The 27583-nt window shown below is 33.1% G+C and overlaps 1 protein-coding gene across 1 annotated transcript; it reads right to left on the bottom strand.

Annotated features, from left to right (window-relative positions):
• Positions 1-47: 47 nt before the first annotated feature.
• LOC107864183 (cocosin 1) lies at positions 48-3239 on the bottom strand. Its single transcript, XM_016710473.2, has 4 exons — positions 2819-3239; positions 2228-2499; positions 1107-1571; positions 48-575 (listed from the first exon to the last, which is right to left on the bottom strand). The coding sequence occupies exons 1-4, from the start codon at positions 3168-3170 to the stop codon at positions 201-203; spliced, it is 1464 nt and encodes a 487-aa protein (XP_016565959.1). The 5' UTR covers positions 3171-3239; the 3' UTR covers positions 48-200.
• Positions 3240-27583: the final 24344 nt, after the last annotated feature.

Genomic DNA, 27583 nt, shown 5'->3' with positions numbered 1-27583 from the left:
GAGAATGAATCAGATAATACAAAAAAACAAAAGAGTGCGAGCGCATACACCACTCAACTCATTTATTATCATAATTTCATCAAAAACTTATTTATTCTCTCATAAACTTTACATTATTATTGCAAAGAACAAAAACTTAATTAGACTTTTAAGAAAGCCTCAACAGCATTCAAAGCATACTCCATTGGCCTAGTTGAATATCATGTTGACATTCTTCCTGCAAAAACAGTTGCTTCCTCCCTATTATACTTCAATCTCCTTCCATCTTGCCTGGAAATTTGATATGAGTTCATCAGCACTTCTTCTGGCATGGCCCGAATAACCGATAAGCGCCCGGCTAATGGGCTTGTCATGGCTTGATCATTGGTCTTGAAGGCAATGTATTCGAGTCCTTGGTCTCCTGCCTTTTTCACTATCGCAAAGTTTTGTGGCACGATGATCATTTGTCCCTGCCTGACCTCGCCATCGAAGACAGAGTTCCCAGTGTCCCCGACCACCTGAAACCGACCATTACCTCGGATGATGTAGATGATGCTGTGGGCATTAGTGTTCCAGTATGGTGCCATCACTGCATTCTGCAAAACTCAACTCAAATGTAATACAACACTCAAGTCAATAACTAGGCATATTATATTCCTTGCCAGAAATGACATGATATAAATAGGTCAAAAATCTGAGTCGCTTATTCTGCTACTCCATTAGGTAAATAAAGGCGAAAGATAGAAGTCAATTCGATAAATCGGATAACTTTTGCTCCAACAGTATAGCTGTAGTGAAGAAATTACATTAAACATGCACAAAATAATTAAATTTAGAATCCAGTTATTAACACTTGTAGATAGTCATCTTAAAATTTACAACCCAGAAAACTAAAATATTAGCTCCGCCTTTGAGCATAACAGCCCACATCTTTATGACGAGCTAGTAAATAATTTGTTCCAAATTTGTGAATAGTCGTCACTCTTGGTGACAAAATACTTTCTTAAATTTCGAGTGACAAAATACTTTCTTAAATTTCATGTCAAGTCAAAATCAGACAACTAATTGAAACAGATAAAGCAATTTTCATAGTTTAGTTAAATAATATGGATTAAAATTTGACTTGCTTGGTAAAGGACTCCTCTTTCAGCACTAAGTTGTAGCCAATTGAGGATTGGCAGCTTGTTGCTATTAAGAGTGCTGACGAGTCCTCCACGTGGATTGTACTCGTCAGCACGGGACGGGCGGCCCAAATTCTCTCTCAGCCACATGGTGCAAATAGTTTGATCGAGCCCATTGGGCCGTGATCCTTCTCTTCCGGGCCTATAGGGTTGCTCTTGTTCTTCTTCTTGTTCGAATTCCGGGCTCAAAACATCGAACCTCTCGGCCCGAACTATTTGGCCCCTTTGATCTTCTCGGCCCTCTAACCTCGTGACAAACTCCCGATCCACATTGAAAACCTCCGCGAGGAGATTTGGATCATATCCATGGACAAAGTTGTCTGATTCCTGTTCTTTTAGACTTTCGATTTCTTCTTCGTACCTACTTCCACTTAGTCCTTTGGGATGTGGATTTCCTGCTAGGAAGAAATGCTGTAAAATATTCAAACTATATTGTTAACGCCACAAATTAACGGAAAAAAATTATAGAAAAATCGCGAATACAAATTTAATATAAGTGCTAACATGTACGTATATATGTTTATTCTTCCTAAAGTAAAAGTTCGAGTAATTCTCTTTCGAATGCATATGGTATGTAAACTTTCATATCATATGCATTCAGTTAATTCTCTTACTACGATTATCAATTTTAGACTATATAAGCATTATTTAATGGGCAAGGAGGGTAAATTCGTGAATAATATGTTTAAGTTAGTTCAAATTCAGCTCGGCCCAATACTTTGTCAATAGGTCATGAAATCGTATAACCCCTTTGCACATCCGAAATACTCTATATATGATCGTCGATGCTCTACTATATATCATAATTACAACAATGCTTCATTTATCATTTTTATAAAATATCGACTATGCTCCCTTATTCCAAATAATTTTCTAACTATTCATAATTGATTATTACCCCCTTTAAAAAAAAATTGGTACATTATCCATTTGGAAACCATTAACTAGTGACATAATATGTTCAACACCACAAACTTAGAAACCTTATAGTCACACAAACGTTATGACATTATAAATATCTTTTTCACAACATACACGTATAGTAACAAAATTTGAGTATCTCTTACCCTGAATTCAAGGTCGAGCTGATTGATTGGATTGGCAGTGTCAAGCAAGGCAACAGTAACAAGGTTTTCTTGGCCATTGTTATACAACCAAAGTGTGAAACCAGCAGGCAATGCTAGTACATCACCCTGTTGAAATTGCCTGACTTTCTGATGGCGATCACCGCCATGACTTTCTGCTTCTCTACTTTCTTCTCCTCTCATGCTTCTCTCTCTTTGTGGTGTTTCAAATGTTTCAGCACATCCTGGTATTACTAATCCGAGCAACCCCCTTCCTTCATTCCACACACACACACAAAAATTAAGATAAAAGTAATTCAGCATAAAATAAATTAATTAAGAATAATGACTGACTCATTTCTTTTCATTTGTTGGGGGAATGCATCAAGAATTAAAAGATCATCTAGATATGTAGAAAAAAAATTATTTCTAATAGAAACTCAGTAAAAGAATCATATAGATATATAAAGGTAAAAAGCAAGACAAAAGAGATTTGTTTTATTCAGGTGATAAGCACTCTTTACCGTCAATTTTAAAATTGTAATAGAAGTTCTTAGCAAGAGAATTGAAAAAAAAAAAAAGGAAAATGCAAACCTTGAACAATGTATAGTAGTTGAGGAGCATTATTATAATGAGGCAATAGTAACCCTTGAGGTTGAATATTATTTCTAACAACAGCAACTCCAGCGCATTCAAATTCCTCCGAGTTCCGTTCCCAGAACTCGGTGGTCCCAGCCTCTGAGTCAAACCTAAGTGTCGGTTCCCGAGCATTAAGGCTCTGGATCCGGCAGTCAGTTTTGGCTCGGCCGGGCCGGTGTTGCTGTTGTTGTTGAAGCTTCTCCCATGAGAAGCTTTGTTGTTGCTCTATATGGGAGAAGCAACAACTAAACAAAAGAAAAAAACACATGGCAAGAGAGAGAAGAGAGCGTTTTTTTATTATTTCCATTTTCGAGTAGTGAAGAGAAAAGTGAAATTGGGGTTTGGTATTTGTAGAAGGAGCGAGGTTGATTTGGAAGTCGACAAATAAAATGTTGTAGTGAGACATTTGTTCTGATTTTTCTTGCATGGACATGCATTAATATACGAAAGTTCTTGACACCTAGCTAATAATAATAAGTTAGTAATTTGCTATGTGGCAAATGTTTGCAGAAGGAAATGACGGGATTGGTGTTTGCATGCATGGATTTTTGTTTTGATGCAGAGCATGCAGAAGGAGGTAGGTTGTAAATGCATGTGTCCTGTTTGAGGACTATATACATAAATTCAATTTAAATATTTAAGAATTTTAGTACTGGATTTATTATAAGTTTGAAATTAGGGATGTATATCTGCTAATTTATTATTCTTTTCGTTTCAATTATTTGAAATGACTCGATCCATTTTGAATTAACTAATTAATTAGTTTAATTGGGAATGGAAAACCAAAAGGTAGAACTAGGAGGCTGATTATATTGATCATGAAACTAACGAATTCTTCAAAAATGTCATCGGATGTGTTCAGAATTCTTCAAAAGTAGAACAATTTGAAGGATCTGATAAAATGGGACAATATTTTTGGAGAATCCGAGCAACTCAGCGCTCACTAATTAAATTTTCTTTAAGTTATCTTAGAAATCAGTCAGGTTTTAGTAAAGGTTGATCTATAACAAACAATATTCTCCTAGCTAGCTGCCTAACATACCATCCATATTGCTATAAACAAGGAGACTTAAGGATGGAAATATGGTGATTAAATTTACAAAAGCATACAATGGGGTAAATTGAGATTCTCTTGATTTTTTTATGACACTACTTACCTAATATTTTAGGTGTACTTTTAGTTATATTTTTTTTTTTTTTGATTCATAGATCTAAAATATATATACTGATAGTGCAAATAAATTCTTTTTTTTTGGATATTGTACTCATTATACTTGCTTATTGCTTTGCAGAATGCTATAGTGGCACCACACTGGAACACAAACGCACACTCAATAATCTACATTATCAGTGAAGTAAAGAGAGAATATAATCAACTACTGATGATGATGCCCCAAAACTTCGCGATGGTGAAGAGGGCGGCAATGAAGGACTCGAGTAAATTTCCTTCAAGACGAAGATACAATAATGTCATGACGAGTCCACTTACTGGAAGATTTATCAGTGATTCCAGCTATTGATCTGGAGGAAGTGTTGATGAATTCTTATTAAGTGCATCATGTATGATAGGACAATAATAAAAGTGTGCTGAAGCAGGCTGGCTTTAACAACTTGTAATGCGGGAGTTTTTTTATATTATTAACGGAAAATACTCAAAAATACTCCTGAACTATCCAAAATAGCTCAAAAATGCCCTTCATTAGATTTTTAGCTCACAAATACCCCTCCATTAAATATTTGGCTCAAAAATACCCCTCCCTCTAACGGAATTCGGAAAAGGATCAAAAATACCCCTGAACTATCTGAAATGGGTCAAAAATACCCCTTTGTTAAATATTTATATCAAAAATACCCCTCCCTTAACGAAATTGAATTATTTCGATTATTTCGTTAATTTATATAAAGTTCATCATTTGATTTATATTTCGTTAATTTCTTTAAGTGAAAATTTATATTTCGTTAATTTCTTTAAAGATTAAAAAGATGTAAAGTGAAAATACCTTTTTAGAATAAATGTATGTTTATTTTCCAAATCAAATTCAACCAATTTATATTATAATGCAAATACCTTTTTTCATTATCTTATTTTTAAAATTAAAAAAATAGTTTTATGTAAAAAAAATTAAAGTATTAGGGTTAAAAAGTTAAAAGTTAGGGTTTAATTCAATTGAAATAATTTAATTTCGTTAAGGGGAGGGGTATTTTTGAGCCAAAAATTGAATAGAGGGGTATTTAACGAAATTAAATTATTAAAATTATTTCGTTAATTTATATAAAGTTCATCATTTAATTTATATTTCGGTAATTTCATTAAGTGAAAATTTATATTTCGTTAATTTCTTTATAGATTAAAAATATGTAAAGTGAAAATACCTTTTTAGAATAAATGTATGTTTATTTTCCAAATCAAATTCAACCAATTTATATTATAATTCAAATACTTTTTTCATTATCTTATTTTAAAATTAAAAAATACTTTTATGTAAAAAAATTAAAGTATTAGGATTAAAAAGTTAAAGTTAGAGTTTAATTCAATCGAAATAGTTTAATTTCGTTAAGGGGAGGGGTATTTTTGAGCCAAATATTTAACAGAGGGGTATTTAACGAAATTAAATTATTTTGATTATTTCATTAATTTATATAAAGTTCATCATTTAATTTTTATTTCGTTAATTTCTGTAAGTGAAAATTTATATTTCATTAATTTCGTTAATTTCTTTAAAGATTAAAAAGATGTAAAGTGAAAATACCTTGTTAGAATAAATGTATGTTTATTTTTCAAATCAAATTCAACCATTTTATATTATAATTCAAATACTTTTTTTCATTATCTTATTTTTAAAATTAAAAAAATACGTTTATGTAAAAAATATTAAAGTATTAAGGTTAAAAAGTTAAAATTAGGGTTTAATTCAATTGAAATAATTTAATTTCTTTAAGGGGAAGGGTATTTTTGAGCCAAATATTTAACATAGGGGTATTTTTGACCCATTTAAGATAGTTTAGGGGTATTTTTTATCCTTTTCCGAATTTCGTTAGTGGGAGGGGTATTTTTGAACCAAATATTTAACGGAGGGATTTTTTGAGCCAAATATTTAACACAGGGGTATTTTTGACCCATTTAAGATAGTTCAGGGGTATTTTTGATCTTTTTCCGAATTTCGTTATAGGGAGGGGTATTTTTGAGCCAAATATTTAACGGAGGGATATTTTTGAGCCAAAAATCTAACGAGAAACATTTTTGAGTTATTTCAGATAGTTCAGGAGTATTTTTGAGCCTTTTCCGTATTATTAATGAACCTAATAAAAGTCTTTTAATTTTCTTATGTGAACCTACTTAATAATAAAAGAACAAAATGTAGAGAAGAAAAGCTAAAGTAAAAAACTACCAATTTTACTAAATGAATAATATATCAGGGTACGCTATCCTTTTCTTCAAAACTTTAATTATAACATTTATCTCGCTTCTCGATATTGTGAGAGAAAAATCAAGTCTGCACTCGATCACCAAATCACCAATTTTAACTCCTTAAATTAATCAGAAATTAGTAAGTCTATGTGTTTGATTTAAAAAAAGAAAGAAAGAAAAAAAGATAGACAATCTTACATGGGGTTTGGGCTGCAGATGACAAAAGAGTTTTAAAATGAGGTGCAGGTGACACAAGTCATAATTGAGTGGAGGTGACAATTAATTTACTATGGATTAAGAAAGTTGGGAAGTTTGAAAATAACTCACAAGTTTTTTAATTTATACTTTGATTCAAATGTTAGTTAATATAACAGGAAACAGAGGGATAAAAAGGCGTGTTTCTCTCTCTTCTCATCCGTTGTTGTTTTCTCTCTCTTCATGATTATTGTTGTTCATTGTTGTTGCTACATTATTCATCATCTTCTGCTTCATTATCATCATCTTCATCTTCTTCTTGTTGACCATTGTTATTGTTGTTGTTACTGCTATTGCTGCTATCTGACCAATTTCTTAGGTCAAATTTTGTTTCCTACATCACTTTCAACTTTGGCATTACTTCATAGGTGACTTTGATAAGTAAAATTATGATTTTTATTCGAATTTGTCACATGGGTACACAGTTACTGCTGTTTTTTTCAACAATGAATAGAACCCGATCATGAATCCAACATAAGTGTCCATAATTTAAATAGATCACTCATCTGGTGCATCAGATGAGTAATCTGTTGCAACAGAAAACTCATATGTTTGATTCATATTTATTCTTCTATAGTGCCTGTAACATGAATCGAACAGATGGGTAATCTGTTGCAACAGAAGATTTATCTGTTGCAACAAATGAGTTATCTGTTGCATCAGACTGATTATCTGTTGCATCAGACTGCTTATCTGTTGCAACATATGATTAATCTTTTGCAACAGATGATTAATCTGTTTGGAACAACACAAATCAGCCTCTATCACAAACCCAACAGATAACCAATATGTTTCAACTCTTGCTATTGCTACTGGATTCAAAATTATTCCTTACGTGTAATCGTTGACATGTTTATTGAGAAGATAATAGACATAATGAAAATTAAATACTCCCTCTGTCTCAAATTATCCGTCCCAAATTTTTTAATTTGATTTGTCATTTTACTTGTCTTTTTTCATTAATCAAGAAGAGACAATAAAAATTCCATGTTTTACCCTTTGCATTAATTACATTTTCTTCAAATTAAAATGTAAACATCATTTAACAGGGGTATTATGGTAAACTAGGCATGTTATTAATTATTTTTCTTAATCAATATGTCATCTCAATTTGGTACGGGTAATTTGAGAGAGAGGGAGTATGAATTAAAACATCAAAGTCGTGCAACAGACTAGTTATCTGTTACATCAGGCTTATCTATTGTATCAAACTGCTTATCTGTTACAACATATGAGTAATTTGTTTGGAACAACACAAATCAGCCCCTGCCACAAACCCAACAGATAACCAATATGTTTCAACTCTTGCAATTGCTACTAAATTCAAAATTATTCCTTATGTTCAATCGTCGACATGTTTGTTGAGAAGATAATAGACAAAATAAAAATTAAATATGAATTAAAACGTTAAAGTTGATCAAACATAATTTTTTTTAAACAAAAACAAATAAAAATACATATACATAGACTAAAAGAAAAAATAATCTAATTATCATTATTATTATTATTATTATTATTATTATTATTGTCAACCGGCCAATCTTCAACTGGTAGCAGCTAGGCCCTCCGCATCCTGCGGATCTCACAGAGCATCCTTGCTCTAACTACTCCCAGTTCCCATTGCAGGTCACGAACTTACATCCAAAGTTCATTCACGGCCTCTTACAGAAAAGCAACGTCCCATACTGGATCAGTCATATCTAGAACACATATGAATTGACAAACAACATAAAAACAAAAGTAAAGAAAAAAATATCTGAATGTAATACAACGTATACTACAAATTGGCAAGAAAAAAGTTACCTGAGTTAGGGAAGAGAAAGTGGTGGAAGGTGTAATATGAAAGACAAGATGCAATAAATAAACAGAGTGTAGTTGAATGAAAGATTGGGTGAGGTACCTATTTATAAAGGATTGAATTTGAATGTGTAGCAAAAAGGCACGACTGTTCACCTCCATTTATTAATTACATTTTTTATTACTGTAAAAAGTTTTGACTTAGTTAAATTGAGAAATATTGTGATAAGTCATGACTTTTTAGATTATTATTATTAATTAGTTCTTTTCAAGAACCATTTTTATTGAGTTGTGACAACAGATTCTATATTTGTTGCATCAAATAACTCATTTGTGACAACAGATATATCATCTGTTGTAACAAATAGAAAAATGGTTGCATCAGATAATCTATCTGTTGCAACATATAATCGAACTATTCACCTCTATTTATTAATTACACTTTTGATTACTATAAAAAGTTACGACTTAATTAAATTAAAAAATATTGCGATAAGTCATGACTTTTTAGATTATTATTATTAATTAGTTCTTTCTAAGAACCGTTTTTATTGAGTTGTGACAACAGATTTTATATTTGTTGCATTAGATAACTCATCTGTGACAACAGATATATCATCTGTTGCAACAAATAGAAAACCTATTGCATCAGATAATCTATCTGTTGCAACATATAATCTATCTTTTTTAAAAAAATCATCATCATTAAATCAAATTTGCTGACTTTTTTATTATATAAATTAAAAAATAGATTTTAAAACAAAAAAGTTTTCTGTGAAATGAAATGGCGCCTATTTAATATTAATGTCAATTATTCAAATTAAATAATCATTTTTTACGGTTATAAATTGTGTTTATCATTTATTTTCTTATTATTTTCTGTCAAAAGAAATGACTTAATTAAATCAAGTTGATGAGTTTTTTATTATTGTGACAAGTCATGACTTTTCAGCTTATTATTATTAAATAACTTTTTTCTCAATTTAAAAATCGAAGACACCTTTTCAATAACCATTTCTTTAATAAAATACTAACCATTTTTATTTAGTTTTGGCAACAGATTGTATATCTGTTGCATCATATAAACCATCTGTTGCAACAAATTGGCCATCTGTTTTAATAAATTTTTTATTTCTTCTGATACATCAGTCGCAATAGATGGAAAATTTGATACACCAACAACATTGTTGAATCTGTTTTAGACAAAAAGTCATGATTGTTCACCTTTTTCTTAACAATCATCATATAAGTTAGCTAATCTAATATTGTGACTTTTTTTATTATATAATAAATAATAATTTTTAAAAATAAATTTAAAAATAAAAATGGTGAAAAGTCACAATCAGTTATTAAAATTAAATAACCATTTTTTACGGTTATAAATTATGTTTATCATTTATTTTCTTATTATTTATTTACGAACCGTTTTTCATATTAAATAATCAAAAAGTCATGTCTTTTCACCCTCTAAATGACAACAATAATCTTTTTTTATTAACAACCACCTGTTGCAATATATGATCCATCTATCGCATCAGATTAACCTCTGTTGTCACAAATGCTCAATCCCTACCATCAACCATCGACATGTTGAGAATAAGGAATAAACAAAATGATAATTAAATATTAAATAAGAATTAAAAATTCAAAGTCGACCGCCAAACATAGATTTTTGAATCCCTTGGGTAGATCCGATATACAAAATGAGGAAAATACATACGCTAAAAGAAAAAACATAACCTAATTATTATTATTACTTTTATTATTATTATCATTATTATTACTATTATTGTCAACCAGATAATTTTCATCCGGCAGCAACAGGGCCCTCCTCAGCCTTGTTCTGAAGTTGTCCAAATCCCTCTGGAGTTCATCAAACTACCTTTAATGTTTCCGCAAGGACTCGATATGAATCTTCTTGTACGAATATGGATCATCCATATTTGTATGTGTAGTAGAATGAACAATAAGGAGGGACCTATTTATATATGATTGAATTCGAAGGGGTTAGTCAAAAGCCACGACTGTTCATCCCTTAATTAAATAAAACTGGTGACTTTTTGAATATGTAAATTAAAAAAAAATGGATCTAAATACAACATTTTATCTTTTATTGTATTTTGAAAAAAAAAATTACTTTAAAATAAATCTAACAGATGGGTAATCTGTTGCAAAATATAATCCATCTGTTAGATAACTTACAATATATTGACAATCTATTGCAACATATAGATATATCTATTTTATTTTTCTAATAGATATGTCATATGTTGCAACAGATTGATCATCTATCGTAACAGATATCTGCAATTGTTTGACAATTTAAACAGATGTGACATCTGTTGCAACTTGTTAGTCATCTGTTTATTCAATTTAAGTAATAGATGGGATAGGAAGAATAAGATACGTGCAGATGGATGGATCCACTGTCATGTGTGGGAGTTAAGTATTACTGATAAGGTCATCGCGACAGCACACACAAAGTACAATATTTTTGTGAATGCAGTTTTTAACCGATTAGGCACTGATCATTCAAACAAGATCTTGCATTGTACAGTTAAGTTTGATGGGTTCGAATTGATAAGGCCGAGGTCCCCATAAAGATGGTGCATATACTCTGTTATGAATTACTAACGGTTGTTGCTCATGTTATGCGTGTTAAGTTTTGAGAAGGGATCAATATTTGGTGTCATTGCAGAGATCCAATAGCGATTGGACTTAACTTTAAGTGTGCATTGGACTTTGAGAAGGCCTTCGAAGCCTCGCACTACATCAAACAAGAACGAAAAACCAATAGAAATTTTCCTGGCTCAAATTTATATGGAAGGGTTGTTCGAGAAGATGATTATGCGCCAGAAAGAGCTGAAGGAGAATGTCTGCGAGGGAAAGAAGAGTTGATGAAAGACTATATCATATGAAATTTAATTGAAGAGGAGACATTGGGTAGCAAGGAACTTCTAGCGAATCTGGTCGATGAAATTATCTTAGAACATGAAAAATCTGAATCAAGTGCAACTATGAAAGTATATTCGGTAATGTAAATTCGTCTGATGTTTTTATGAAAGAAAAATAATACAAATGGACACTTCTCTAGGGAGTTGTGACTAGGTAGCGTGGTCGAGAACATTACCTATATATAAAATAGCATAAGACCAAGAAAGCAGCCTTACAGGTATTGAGGGTTGAAATGATGTATAGTAAGTCTAGAAAACTTACGCCAATAGCAGTTATACTTAGAATAAGGAATCTAAGCGAAGACAATAATTTTTGAATTTTAAATTGCATCCCATGCCTTCTTATTTGTGGTTCTGATTAGGTCCACTGCTATTGACCTTATCGGAACCACAAACGAGATTGAAAGATAGATTGAGTGTCATTAATTCCTTAGCAATATGGATTAATTGATTGTATTTTCTTGCCTTAGCATGCTTTCAACATTTCTTGAAAAAGATCAGAGGTTTACTGTAGTATGTGAATCTCGATAATTTTCAAGCTTGCCTTTAGTTTGCCAATTTGGTATCCAAGCTTGTCGTTGCCGTCTTTGAAGTTGGTATAGAGTTCTTGGTCTCTTGTGAGCTCGATCAGGAACACTATATTTGAAGTTGTGACATTGTAGAAAGCCTTCAGAACACTTTCTTCAGAAGCCTTAAAGGATACATGGAGGGTCGCTATATTTATTTTATGTCAAAACGTGTTGATGTACAGTCAAGATATGGTCCCAATAGTTGAATGGCTCACTTTTTTCGAGCGTTTCTTAATGCAGCTTGCTCAACTAACCTTCAAGGAATTTGATAAATTAATAAGCAAGGAGTTACATAACGTTTGATCTAAACTGACTTTACTAAGCCTATCAAACGTTACGTAACTCCAGGCTCATTACCCTATCAAAAAACTTTGCCCGAGTTAGTAGACAAATCAAATGAGCTCAATCTCTCAGCCTTTCTGCTGATCGCTCTTTTCCAATACAGATGACAAGATATCCACCATGCAAAAGTCTACACCATCAATAGAAATTCTTATCAGAGTGAAAGTCTTCAGAAGACATCAATAGTAATCTCTCAATATCAAGTGATATTGAGAGATTACTAGTCATGCCTTCTAAAGACTTTCGCTCTGGCAAGAATTTCTGCTGATGACAAGATATCCCTCATGCAAAAATCTACACCGTCACCAGAAATTCTTGCCAAAGTGAAAGTCTTTTTAGAAGGCATTATTAGTAATCTTTCAATATCAGTGATATTAAGAGATTACTAATAATGCCTGCTAAAGACTTTCACTCTGGCAAGAATTTTTGGCGATGGTGTAGACTTTTGTATGACGAATATCTTGTCATGATATTGAGAGATTACTAATAATGTCTTCTAAAGACTTTCGCTCTGGCAAGAATTTCTGGCAAACGGTGTAGACTTTTGCATGACAGATATCTTGTCATCAGCAGAAATTCTTGCCAGAGCGAAAGTCTTTAGAGATCATGATTAGTAATCTCTTAATATCACTTGATATTAAGAGATTACTATTGATGCCTTCTGAAGACTTCTGCTCTGGGAAGAATTTGTGGCGACGGTGTAGACTTTTGCATGACGAATATCTTGTCCTTTATATGGGAGAAGAAGTATCAACAGAAAGGCTGAGAGATTAAGCTCGTTTAATTTGTGCACTAACTCGGGCAAAGTTTTTTTATAGGGTAATGAGCCTGGAGTTGCGTAACGTTTGATAGGCTTGGTAGAATCAGCTTAGATCAAAGTTAAGTAACTCTTTGCTTATTAATTTATCAAATTCCTTAAAGGCTAGTTGAGCAAGTTGTATTAAGCAACGCTCGATAAAAGTGATCTATTCAACTGTTGGGACCACATCTTGATTGTGCGTCAATACATTTTGACCTAAAAAAATACACAACGACCCTACATGTATCCATTAAGTTTTTTGAAGAAAGTGTTTTGAAGGGCTTCTAGAATGCTACAACTTCGAAGATGGTGTTCCTGATCGAGCTAACAAGAGATCAGGAACTCTATACCAACTTCAAAGACGACAATGACAAGCTTGAATACCAAATCAGCAAGCTGGAGGCAAGCTTGAAAATTATCAAAATTCACATACTACAGCAAGCCTATAATCTTTTCCAAGATATGTTGAAAGCATGCTAAGGCTAGAAAACACAATCAATTATATCCATATTGCTAAGGAAGTAATGACACTCAATCTGTCTTTCAATCTCGTTTGTGGTTCCGATCAAGTCAACAGTAGTAAACCTGATCGAAACCATAAACAAGAAGGCATAGGATGCAATTTAAAATTCAGAAATTGCCACCTTGGCTTAGATTTCTTATTTTAACTGCAGTTGCTATTGACGTAAGTTTTCTAGACTTACTGTACATTATTTTAACTCTCGATGCCCATAAGGCTACTTTCTTAGTCGTTTGCTATTTTCTCTCTAGGTGATAATCCCGACCATGCTACCTAGATGCAGCTCCCTAGCAAAGAAACCATATGCACTATTTTTCTTTTAGAGAAATAACAGACAAATTTTTCATTATCGGATACAATTTTGTATTTGTACTTGATACAGATTTCTCACATTCTAAGATAGTTTCATCGGTCAGATTCGCTAGAAGTTACTTTCTACCCTATGTATCCTCTTTAATTAGCTCTCAGATGATATAGTCTTTCATCAACCACGTATTTTCCCTTAAAGACATTCTCTTACCACACCTTCTGGCATATAATCATTAACCCGAGCAACTCAACCATATAAATTTGGGCTAGGGCAATAACTATATTGATTTCATTCTTGGTTAAAGCAATGGGAGACTTTGAAGACCCTCTCAGGGTCCAATGTACCCTAAAAGTTAGTCCAATCGCTATTGAATCTCTTTACAATGTCTTCAAAACTAGATCCCGTCACAATGCTTGACACATAAATATGAGCAACAGCCGACATTAAATCTTAATAGGGTATCAGAACCATATTCAGGATCCTTCAGTCTAATCAGTTCGGACTTACCAAACTTAACTGTAAAATTACAATATCTTGTTTGAATGATCAATGACTAATCGGTAAAAACAACATTCACAATATCAGTGTACTTTATGTGTGTTTCCACGATAACATTATCAGTAATACATACCTCCCACATATGAAATGGTTCCATCTACAAGCATCTTATTTCTATGAACCCATCTTTACTGTAGCCTCTTGTGTTGATCGGGCAAAAGTTGATCAACTTTCAGTTCCTTATATCTACAAAAAAGAGAAAAAAATTAATGTCACATAAAGAACATTATCCATCTGTGCAACAGATGTGGAGTCTGTTACAACAAATGTGGAGCCTGTTGCATCAGATGTGAAGCTTGTTGCATCAGATGTGGATCTTGTTACAATAGATGTGGAGTCTGTTAGAATACATCAAACCAGCCTTGCTGGTGGTATGATTTATTCCAATAGTTGATCCATCTGTTGCAACATCAACAACAGTATAAACTACAAAGAAACAACAAATAAAAAACATCAACAATAAAGAAACAACATCATTTATTCCAACACCATCAACACATCATCATCAACTAAGAAGCAACATCCTTTGTTCCAACACCATCAACAATACCACAACACAAGTTTCAACAACGTCAACCCCACCAACAACATCAACAACAACATCAACAACAAAAAAACAAACAAAATACATACAAAAAAATTACTGCCAACAAGGCTTTTAAACTTCTCTCAACAGATGACTTTTTTTGTATATTGCAATCAAAATCCTCGATTCATTTATTCAATACTTAAAAGTTTCTTCAAATTTTTTAAATAAATATGATATGGGTAAATGGTAATTAAATAAAAAATAGATATAAATAACTTGCAAAGAAGAAGACAAGAATGAAAGAGCAATAATGAACCATACCTTATTGTTAAAAGGGGATCAAAACAATAATTTCAGTCAAGGAAAGATATGGATCGGTTTAGATTTGAAAGGATCTTTATGAGAAAGAGAAGAGAAAAGAGAGAAAAAAGGCTGTGATGATCCTAAAAATGAGAGAAAGAAAGAGATGAGAGATGAGAGATGAATAAACTGAATTTAGGGTTGAAGGAGAGATGAGATAATTCTAGATGTATTAGGAGTTTCAATATTCATTAATAATTTGAGGGGCACGAGAAAGAAGAAGGGTGACATTGAAAAGACAATATAAGATTACTCAATGAGATTTTTGAGTTATCCAAGAAACATTTTTATCGCCTTTAGTACTACTACTTTATCTACTCGAACAGAAGCTTGCTTTAAAATTAAAAGAAAAAGAAAAGATTTTTAAACAGATATGCCATCTATTGCAATATATAGCAATATCTGTTTGAAAAATCCTAACAGCTCAGTCATCTGTAATAACAGATGCAAATATCCATTTGATAATAAAATCAGATATGTCATCTGTTCTAACAGATATTAATATTTGTTTAAAAATTTCCAACATCTCAGTCATCTGTCACAATAGATGCAAATTTTTACTTGATAATTAAATTAGATATGTCATCTGTTGCAATAGCTCAGATGCAAGAGTCATTTGTTGCAACATGTTTCATTGCAATTGATTTAGGTAGAACTAGGGATGAATGAGTTCATAGGGTATGAATGAGTTCATATGGTCAACTACAACTTCAATTGAGTCTTTGTAATTACATGGTGTTGGTATTGCGTTCATCCCTACCCGAGTCGTCGATCGATCACTCTAAGTTGAAAAAATTCTCATTAACTTAATGTTAAGCTAGTGCCGTAATTGATTTAGGTGGAACTAGGGATGAATGAGTTCGTAGGGTCAACTACAACTTCAATTGAGTCTTTGCAATTGCATAGTGTTGGTATTGCATTCATCTTGACCCGAGTCTTCAATCAATCACTCTGAGTTGAAAAGATTCTCATTAACTTAATATTTTAAAAATTTTATCTTTTAAAATTTTAAAAATTAACTAACATCAATTAGGACCAAATTAACAATTTCAAAACTTGTCATTCTTTTCCAAAATTACAAATCATCCAATTGCGTGAAAATTTTTTCCTCATTTCAAATCTAAAGTTCTCTCTCTCTCTTCTCTCTCTCTCTCTCTCTCCCTCTCCCTATCTCTCTCTCTCTCTCTCTCTCTCTCAATAACACAGATAATAACTACTCAACATATTGCTCAAACCTTCAAAATAAATTAATTTTCTCCTATTTTCGATCACATAGTTGTTATTTTTGACTTTATTCTCACTTGTATCTGTCGTTTTCTCTGTCTTCTTAAGCAACAGAGTTCGAGAAGAGTTCTACATTTTTTATTTATTTTAAAAATTAGGGCATTTTAGTTAATTATGAAAAAGAAGACTTTTAGTTGTATTATCTTCGAGAATGGGTTAACAATTTTAAGTTTTGATGCTAAAAAGTAGGAAGCACCCAAGAAAACCCTAGTTTTTGTCTCAATGTTTTGTTAACTGTCGTGGTATTATTGGATGGTGTTTATGGTATTATTGGTGGTTGGTGGTGGTGGTGGTGGTGTCGGTATTTGTGGTTTTGGTGGTGGTGTCAGTGGTCTTGGAGTTGGTATTGGTATTAGCGGCATTGGTGGCATTGGTGCTTGTCTTGGTGGCATTGTTGGTGGTTTTGGTGGTCCATCTGTTGCAACAGGTGGAAGATCTGTTGGGAGATATTAAATAGGTCTTCAAACAGATTTCCCATATGTTCCAACTGATGGGTTATCCGTTGGAGTATTTTTTTGTAATGTGGCGTAGAATAATTTACTGAAATTTGTCTTACTTTCTTAAAAAAATTACGCAGACATCAAATGCAATGTATTTTTAATTTTTCTATTGTTTGTAGTTAAAAGGTGTCTCCCAAAAGAAAAGAAACTGACAGTGGATCAATTTCTGACCACCCAACAAAAAAGGCTAGAGTATAGATAAATTTGGAGAAACTTCCTGAACAATCTCAGTCAGGGCAAAATGATGCTAAGGAAAGTGATAACTCCTTCTCACCAATGGGGCATGAATTAATATCGAAATCCCAGCATGATTCTATCAAAACCATTAGTATCGATAGGTTTCAAGTTGCGATGTCGATGGATAGCCCTAAAAAAGTAACTGCTAATCTTGTACTTAAATGTTAGTTGGGAAATTTTTTTTGATGAACTTAGGAGTATTATGAAGAATGAAAACATAGACGGACTTTTTAAGAGGAGCTGTTTTGCATACTTTCTTAAGTTGCCTGAGGACCGCACTCTCCGTTTCCCAATGAGCATGGTATATGGTCTTCTCAAGGGCAGGATCAAGTACGGAGGGGATGATAAAGATTCAAAGGAGGGCAAAAAAAATATGGATGAAATTTGGATCAACTATTGTGGCATGCCGGTTTTTTTTGAATTGAAAGAGTTTGCCATAGTGACGGGCTTAAGATGCCATCGTTCGGAAGAACCTCTCATCAAGGAAACACCCCACAAAGGGTCCAACAAATGCAAGAGAAAAAAAAGATAGGTTGTTGGGCATTGCTGGACATAGCTACAAAGTGGAGGATTTGATGGCAGATCTAGTGGATAAAAACATACCAAAACACTACAGGGAGAAATTGTGCTTAGTTTGGTATGTCCATTCCGTCTTATTAGCAAAAGACGTCAGAAAAGTCATATAAGATGATTTGTTGGAGCTTGCTGATGATTTTGAGAAATTCAATGATTATCCCTGAGGATATGACAGCTACTACTTGACTGCCCAATATTTACTGACAAAGCTATCCATAGGGACGATCACATTTACGTCTTTCCTTGGGCTTTCATGATAAAATTGATCACTATTTTTACTCATCCATTAATTTATATTGAATATAGTTATAATAACTTTTTTTTGCTTGCCTCCTGTTTATATTTTTTAGGCTTGGGCATGTGAAGCCATTCTTCCCTTCCGAAAGTAGTTCAAGGATTACCAGGATGAGGTTTCTCATCCAAGGTTCCTTAGGTGGTTGGCGGCAAAGGGCAACAAAAAAAAATTAAGGAGGCTGATCTCTTTAACCCTTCGAAAGATACAGTATATCTTCTTTCAACCTAAATAATTTGCCTCAAAAAAAGATATTGAAACAGATGTGTCATCTGTTGCGATAGATGGGTCATCTGTTGCAACAGATTACCCATTAACTGTAACTGGTGCAATAAATGGGTAATCTGTTGCGACAGACGATCCATATTTCGTAACAGATTAACCATCTGTTGCTCTGGTTCTCTGAACCAACTCAACAGATTACCCATCTACTACAAATTATGCAATAAATGGGTAATATGATGCAATATATTGTCAATATGTTGCAACATATAGATCAGCTATTGCGGCAACTAGATCATCTGTTGCATAATTTATTGTGTTAACATGCAACCCAACTGCGTGCAAATTATTATTATATTATTTAAATGCCTCCTGTCTTTTGTTTTACAGGTTGTGCATCCTTGGATCATGCCTACTGAGCAGGAGTTGGGGATGACTTTTTTTATTACTCTAGGTCTTGTTGATACAAAAGTAGACCCAACGGTGGAGTTAATAAAGAATGAATTGGCTGGTGCAACAGCCATAAGAACAGTTAGGCAAGGTCACCCTAATGTTGAAGCTCTTCATGACCAACCTACTTCAACAGATCTGGGTGCTTCTTCTGGAGGTGTTGCTGGTAGAGTTGTTGATGATGATGGCAGCCATCCTAATATTGTTGCTACTGCCAGTCGTGATTAAGAGCATGTTGGTACTCATGAAAAAATAAATACATTTGAAAACACCCCTTGCACAGGTCTCTCTCACTCCTACACCGGTCCCTCCTACCTTTATAGTGGTCACTCTCACCCCTCTTCACCCTCATGTTCTCATTGAAAATGCAAAGTATACAAGCATAGAGAGGATAAACTCCTTTAAAAACTAGAGGCTATTGCGCTGCCGAGGAGTTGAAATCTAAGAGGGGTATCATACCATTCAAGAAGGTGAGGGAGCCATACACTCCTACAGTGGCGGTTAGGAGGAAGAAAAAAGCAATTAATCAAGTACTCTCCAATTGGAAATCCAAAAAAATTACAACTTCTCCCGCTTCAAGAGTTGTTGAAGTTCAGGGGCCGCTGAAGAAGATGGACATATATGCGGCACTTGGCGATGAGAAGAAGAAGAAACTGTAAAAAATAATGACTGACAAGATAAAATCTCCACAAGAATACACCATGCTTTTATTTGACACCCAAAACTTCATAAGTATGACCAATATGCGTGAGTGGTACGTGGACAAAATAAGTTTACTTTTGCTAACCTAACCTTCCAATCTACTTTATGAAGAAGAAGCTACACAACAGATGTGTAATCTGTTGCAATAGTTGGGTATTCTGTTGCAACATAATACACATATGTTGCATAAGTTGCATTAACTGGGTAATCTGTGAACTGATTCAGAGAACCCTCTGCAACAGAATCTTTCCACTGGATTTTTCTTCTTTACAATTACTATCCTATTTAAAAATTATATTCTTATACCACAGTATATTGATGAAATTCTCTGCCTCATTAAGGGTAGACAATTAGTGTACCCGGATTCTTATGATACTGCCGATAGGATAATGGACCTCAACTTCTACAACAATTTCAAGAATAGGTACGATGATCTTCGGAGGTAGGCTGGTCCCAATGGATGGAGATTTTATAATTTAGTTTTTACGTTCAAATGGGATGATGACATGATTAACTATGTTAGAGAGAAGAGGTCATATCCACACGATAAGAGCTGGACCAAGGCAAAGAGAATCCTTACAGTCATGAACGTGGAAGTCAAACATTTTCTCGCTGTTGAGATATTACTCGAAGAGGGAAATATTATGGGTTATGACTTCAACTTACCTGTCTTCAATGAGGACACATTTTTAATCCACGTGCAGCTACTCTTGAAGTTGTTCCCCATGTTGTTGACGTAGAGTAAACTGATGGATCATTTGCCGGCGGAAGTCTTGATGAAGGAATCATGAGATTTTCAAGGTCAAAATAAGAATATCCACCTCTAAAAAAATTAAACTGGTGCAGTGTGCGGGCTGTACTCGCTTGCATACATCGAGTGTTTGCTGATCGACATAGAAATGACTGGTATGTGCGACGCCATTGTGGGAAAGATGCAAGAGGCCTAGGCTTATGGGGTACTAAATAAATGGTTAGAGACCGTGTATAAAGAAGAATATGTACAAAGACAAAGACGAACACGATAACAATTTTTTATTTCAAGCCACTTCACTTTACAAGTAGTGGCAATAATTTTTACGTCTGGCGAAAGTTGAATTTTTATAATGCAACAGATTGTCTATCTGTTGTAATAGATATAATACCTGTTATGACAGATTGATTATCTGTTGAAATAGGTTGGTTATCTATTACATTATGCAGCTATTTCCCAGTCTGTCTGTCGTAACAAATATACAATCTATTACAACATATAATCTATCTGTTGTAACTGATAGGTAATTTGTTGGAACAAATCAAAAAAGTAGGAAGACCTGTTATATAATTTCCAGCAGATGACCTAACTAAATGGTTGGAGCCCGTGTATAAAGAAGAATATGTACAAAGAAAGAGATGGACACTATAATAATTTTTTATTTCAAGTCACTTTACTTTACATGTAGTGACAATTTTTAGTCTGACAAAAGTTGAATTTTTATAATACAACAGATTGTTTATCTGTTGTAATAGATATAATACCTATTATGACAGATTGATTATCTGTTGGAATAGGTTGGTCATCCGTTGCATTATGCAAATGTTTCCTAGTCTGTCTGTCGTAACAGATATACCATCTGTTGCAACATATAATCTATCTATTACAACTGATAGATACTCTGTTGGAACAAATAAAAAAGTAGAAAGACCTGTTATATAATTTACAACATATGACCTAACTAAATGGTTGGAGACCGTGTATAAAGAAAAATATGTACAAAGACAGAGACGAATACAATAATAATTTTTTATTTCAAGCCACTTTACTTTACATGTAGTGATAATTTTTAGTTTGACAAAAGTTGAATTTTTATAATGCAACAGATTTTCTATCTGTTGTAACAGATATAATACCTGTTGTGATAGATTGATTATCTGTTGGAATAAGTTGGTCATCTATTGCATTATGCAGATGTTTTCCAGTCTGTCTGACGCAACAGATATATAATTTATTGCAATATATAATCTATCTGTTTCAACTAATAGGTAATCTATTAGAGCAAATCAAAAAAGTTTTGAGTTATATAATTTCCAGTAGATGACCTATATGTTGTACTATATATCTAAATCTGTTTGATAAGATATGTCGTTTGTTGCAGCAGATGTATTATCTATTGCGATATTTGAATCTTGTATTTCATTTCAATTAACATGTTCAAAACTAAGGATTAAATTATATTCATAGACAACATAAAATAAATCAAAGCCTTCAAAAATTACATGAAATAACTCAATAAATAAATGAAATGTAAAAAAATTATTATGGGTACAAATGATCTACTTTAGAAATAAATCAACAAGTTAAACCAAGCAGGATAGGTTATTACATTGACAGACTTAATCAATAAAGATCTACTCAATATGGATAAGTTGTTCTTCATCTGGTGCTATGGAATTCGGTTTTGGTCATCATGGATCTTTAATGTCGATTACGTATGATTTCTAAGCTTTTTCTTCTCCGTATTTTTATAAAAGATCAGCATATCTTTTGCGGAGTAATCTAGCATCAAGTCCATCATTTGGTACTTGTAATACATCGCTCAAATACTCGACGTAAGCGGCAACAAAAAGACTGCAATTCCAATATTTTAAAAAAACAGATAATCCATATCGTGTAGTTCATGTAAGCGTTGTGAAATTTATGAAATAAAACTAAATCATGATACTTATACTTATGGGCTACCAATGATTTGTTGAGCAATTCCTTTAATATATTGTACATCAAATGGATTATCCATTTTATCCCGGTATGCTTCAATCGTCAACCAATCAGTACAAATCTTTTGGTCCAAAAATCCACTCATATCAAGGTAAGTAGGCAATATTTTAGACAGCTTTTGTATCTCAGAAGATGGCCCGGAATGTCTCCTTCACGACATTGAGTCATAAACTCGGATGTGCCTCTCTTTTAGAACGACGACAACCAATACCCAATGGAATTCATCACCATAATTGATTGAGATGTACACTTCGTCGACCGAATGCCAAGTTAAGCCAGTTGGAATACTAAAACCTTTGATGATGTTGATTAAGCATTTCTTATTTCGGAAAACTTTCGGCTATTGTTGACAATACCTATCGTAGGCATTATTGATGTAAACTTTGTACAAATAATTTTCTATCGTGTATATGTATTGTTCTTGTGTTTGCAACTTGACCTTCTTTTGGAGGTAGTAAAAAATATCATCGATGTGCTGCACATATTATCAGACATTTCATATTACATGACAAAAAATAATACGCAGATGCAATTAAATAAAGTATTAATTACTAGTAATATGTATGACATTTAAACCTCATCATTCCAGCAAGTTTGGGGTTATGCCATCAAATAGAACCAATTTTTCATTCCGGGATGTGCAATAACAAAGTTGAACATATCAAAACCAAGACTCGATTCATTCATTTTGTAGTGTTCGTCATTTTGTTTTCTATATGATGATTTATATGTATTAAGTCATGTTCATACAATAAGAATTATATAAATCAATATCCTTAAAATTGATTTATGTACCTGTCAACATGCTGCTTTAATAGCCCATCGGCAATCCATTTTGAATAGTTGTTGATCAACTTTGTTAGTATTTTGGAGCCTCGTCCAAGATGTTCAACCTTCAAACGGGTCATTCTTCCGTTCTCCCGACTAAACAGGCTTCACTTTTTCTTCTTTTTTGGTAGCAGTTGATGGATTATCAACTGATATTATGCTCTTCAGCAGTAGCTTCTACTGTGACATCCACCCAAAAAGCCAAAATTGTCAATGTTAATTACAAATATACAACAAACTGTCCATCTGTTGCAACATATGAGTCTTATGTTGCAACAGATGGATCATCTATTGGGACAAATTTAAACAGGTAAAACAGAGCGGTACGATAATTTCAAACAGATGACCCATCTATTGCAACATAAGACTCATCTGTTGGTAGAAACTAAAATAGTATAAAAACCTATTTGATTTGCTAAAATAGACGGACATATGTTGCAATAGATAACGCATCTGATGCAACAGGTTAGACAATAGTTGCAACAGATGTATATATCTATTTGATAATTTTCAGTAGATGTATCATCTGTTGAAATAGATATGTGTCTATTTATTTGTTGGAACATATGATATACATTCACCTTCTTCAGTTCATGCTGCTCTCTGATGAACCTTGTACATTGAACAGTGGTGCAAGACAAAGACAGAGGCGTTGAAATTTTGCTTTTTTTGATGCGTGATGATTCCTTAGAAATATCTTTTCTTCTCTTCTTAGCCACCTTGATCTCTAGTGGGGTGTATGGATATGAAATCTTCTTTGATGGAATAACACTTCTCGTAGATGTCATTTTCTTTATAAAAACAGTTAGCGCATTAATAGCATTAATCACTCCATCATATTTTTGCCCTGCATTCTTAACATTTACATGCAGAACATTCGCTAGATGTGGCAAAATTTGAAGAAAAATCTGTATAACCAGTATGATCATAATGATAATGTCTTGTTATTTCAAAAACTGTAAGAGGAACATCATTAGTCCCAATAGCAGCAACACTGCCACTACCACTACCATCATCAACAACAACAAGCCCACCCACCAAAATTATTTTTCTTGTGATGGCTATTGCTCCAAATAATTCTATTTTTATTCTATCAACAACCTTAGGGTTCGATAAAGTTTACACAGACCTTAAAGTAATAAAAATGACATCTTCAACTCTCGATTGGTCAGAACAAGCCACAAATGGACAATTTAAAATAAATCAGCCCATATATTAGAATGATGGAAATCATTTAAACTAATCATTAATTAAAACAAAAACTTAATTAGAATTAGACTTACTGCTTCCTTCGGGAGATTGAAAAGATCAAGAAATTTTACATTTTTATCAGTTTTGGCCGACAACTATCTCAGGATTCTTGGACAGGAAACTTCTTCCTGGTGGTTCACTTGTTGTCTCAAATAAGGAATGACTTCAAATGCCCAAGCCTATAACATAATGCCAATAAATCAAAAGCATTATTGAATAAAAAAAATTATATCATAATAAATGAAATATTTATCATGAAAGCCTATGAAAAGCCATATAAGTTGACTGTCTTTGGCGTTAATGGAGTCAACAAATATTTGACAGACATTTTGAAGCTTTCATAACCATAAGAATAGCTGTTAAATACCTTAAGATCCTCGGAGAGATTTATTAAACCGAGGCTTATGTTGTTGTTAACATCTCTCGCCCAAAGAATATTATGTACAAACCAAACCAAGCACAATGATTATTTGTGCTTCTTTGAAAGTACTTTACCTTTCAACGCTTCTATCAAATTTTTATTTTTGAAGCTTGGACCAACAATGGACACCAGGTCATTATGATCACTCGACTTGCCTTTGTCTTTTTTGGGTGTACAGGGTGATTTTTTTGGGGTCAGAGTAGGTATAACTTGAGAAGGAGAAGGAGGATAATATTTTAGTCCAGAAACTATGGCAAACTCCTTCCAACCAAAACAAACAGGCATGCCACAGTAATTTATCCACACCTTATCCATCTTATCTTTGTTTTCATACATAAATCTATGCTTGAGAAGATCATATACCATTTTCATCTGGAAACGAGCATTGTTGTCCTCTGGCAAATCAAGATATTGCCCAAAGTAGCTTTCCCTGAAATAAGAATCCAATTTTTGTTCTCGAACGATTTTTCTGAAGGCGTCAAAAGATTTTCCCATGGTTGAATTAACCACGAAATCACCCATTAAATCTGTGGCACCGTTGCACTGCATTCTCACAGGATAAACATAAATGTTGAAGGTTTTGACCAACTCTTTGGCTGAAAGGCTATTAGCATTTGGATTATCGTTTTTGAAATATTCCTCCTCCCCGTGTTTATTATCTTCTATTCCTGATTGATATAACGCTTGTAAAGCAAGCTCATAGAGTAGTGGATGTAGCCTAGCTTCTTCACTTGTGCCTTTACTTGGACTTGATTCGGTTTCTTTTCTTTTGGAAGCCATATTATCTTAAATTAACAGGATCATAATATAGATTATAATTGATTAATGCATCATTAAAAAGGGATAACAATAAATCTAACATGTATAACAGTAAAATAACAGTTCCAACAGACCACACATCTGTTGCACCAGGTATGTTATCTGTTGCAACATATAACCGACCTGTTGCAACTGATAAGTAGATCATTGGAAACAATAAAAATAGATCACTAATATATTGCATCAGGTAGTTTATCTGATGTAATATATAACCAACTTGTTGTAACAAATGAGTAAGCCGTTGGAAATAATAAAAATAGATCACTAATCTGTTGCACTAGGAAGGTTATTTGTTGTAATATATAACCAACCTGTTGTAACGGATGAGTAAACTGTTGAAAATAATAAAAATAGATTACTAATTTGTTGTACCAGGTAGTTTATCTGTTGCAACATATAACTAACCTATTGCAATGGATGAGTAATTTATTGGAAACAGTAAAAACAGATCACTCATTTATTACACCAGAAAGGTTATCTGTTGTAACATATAACCAACCTGTTGGAATGGATGAGTAATCCATTAGAAACAGTAAAAATAGATCACTCATCTATTGCACCAAAAAGGTTATCTGTTGCAACATATACCCAATCTGTTGGAAGGAATGAGTAATCTATTGGAAACAGTAAAAATAGATCACTCATCTGTTGTACCAGGTAGGATATTTGTTGTAGCATATAACTAACTTGTTGTAGCAGATGAGTAATCCATTGGAAATAATAAAAATAGGCCACTCATATGTTGCACCAAATAGGTTATCTGTTGCAGCCTATAAACAACCTATTGCAGCAGATGAGTAATCTGTTGGAAACAATTAAAATAGATCACTCATCTGTTCCACCAGGTAGGTTATCTGTTGTAGCCTATAAATAACCTGTTGCAGCGGATGAGTAATCCATTAGAAACAATAAAATAGATCACTCATCTATTGAAACATATCACTCATCTATTGCAAAATGAGTTATCTGTTAGATTTTTTCCAAACAGAAGAGTCATCTGTCATAACAGATGAATGATTTGTTAGATTGTTCATCAGTTGCATCATCTGTTGAATCTAATGTTTCATCTGTTGCATTAGATGGTTCATCTGTTGCAACACTATTTTTATCAAGAAAAATTACAAATCAACCCTGCAATACCAACACAACACACACACATTAATAATATTAACGGTGACAAAAAATCACCAAAAAATCGAATCAATAGTTTGACAACAAAAAAAAAAGAAATGCCAGAAATTAGGGTTTTATTCAGTCCACATTTCAAATTTAAGCAAGAAATATTAAAATTGTTAAACAATACTAGAAGAGAAGTTGATTCAAGTTCCTCTATTTCTTCATAACTAAAAAACATAACTTTTTACCCGTGAAAGAAGAAATAGGACGACGAAGAACTCGAAGTTGTTGTCGCTGGAGAAGTCTTCACGTCGATTTATGGTTGAAAGTCGAAAAGAAACTCGCTCGACTATTTATCACTGGAGGTTGAAGTCGTCGGAGATTGAAGAGAGAAATTTTACAAAAATGTTGATTGGAAGAGAGTTGAGAGAAGGTGTCGAGAGAGAGAGGAGAAAGGAGAGAAACTGGTTGATTTGAATTGAAGAGAGGTATGGGTTGGGTTGATTTATATTTTCGAAAAGATTAGAAAGTTTTAAAAATATTAATCAAGTCCACACTTAACTTAATCAAGTTTCCTAATGATGTTTGACCCTTTAAGTTGGTTAATATCACCAATCCTTCATTCAAGACTTAAAAACACTTTTCCTTCAATTTTCTCCACATACTAAAACAAATTGTAAAAAAAGGAAGAACTTCTTATTTAGAACAATACAAAACTCACCACTGCGAAAAGTAAACTGATATTTTCTATCCATGCTTGAGATAATCTAAAAATAATTCTTTGCCACACTTAGGGGAATACAAACATTCTTATACCATATGAACTCTTAATGTTTTACAAACTAAACATGTAGAAACAACATTGAAA

This window comes from Capsicum annuum, chromosome 3, assembly GCF_002878395.1.
Source record: "Capsicum annuum cultivar UCD-10X-F1 chromosome 3, UCD10Xv1.1, whole genome shotgun sequence".
Classification (NCBI taxonomy): domain Eukaryota; kingdom Viridiplantae; phylum Streptophyta; class Magnoliopsida; order Solanales; family Solanaceae; genus Capsicum; species Capsicum annuum.
The sequence above is the reverse complement of the archived record's forward strand: the minus strand, read 5'-3'. Positions and strand labels throughout refer to the sequence as shown.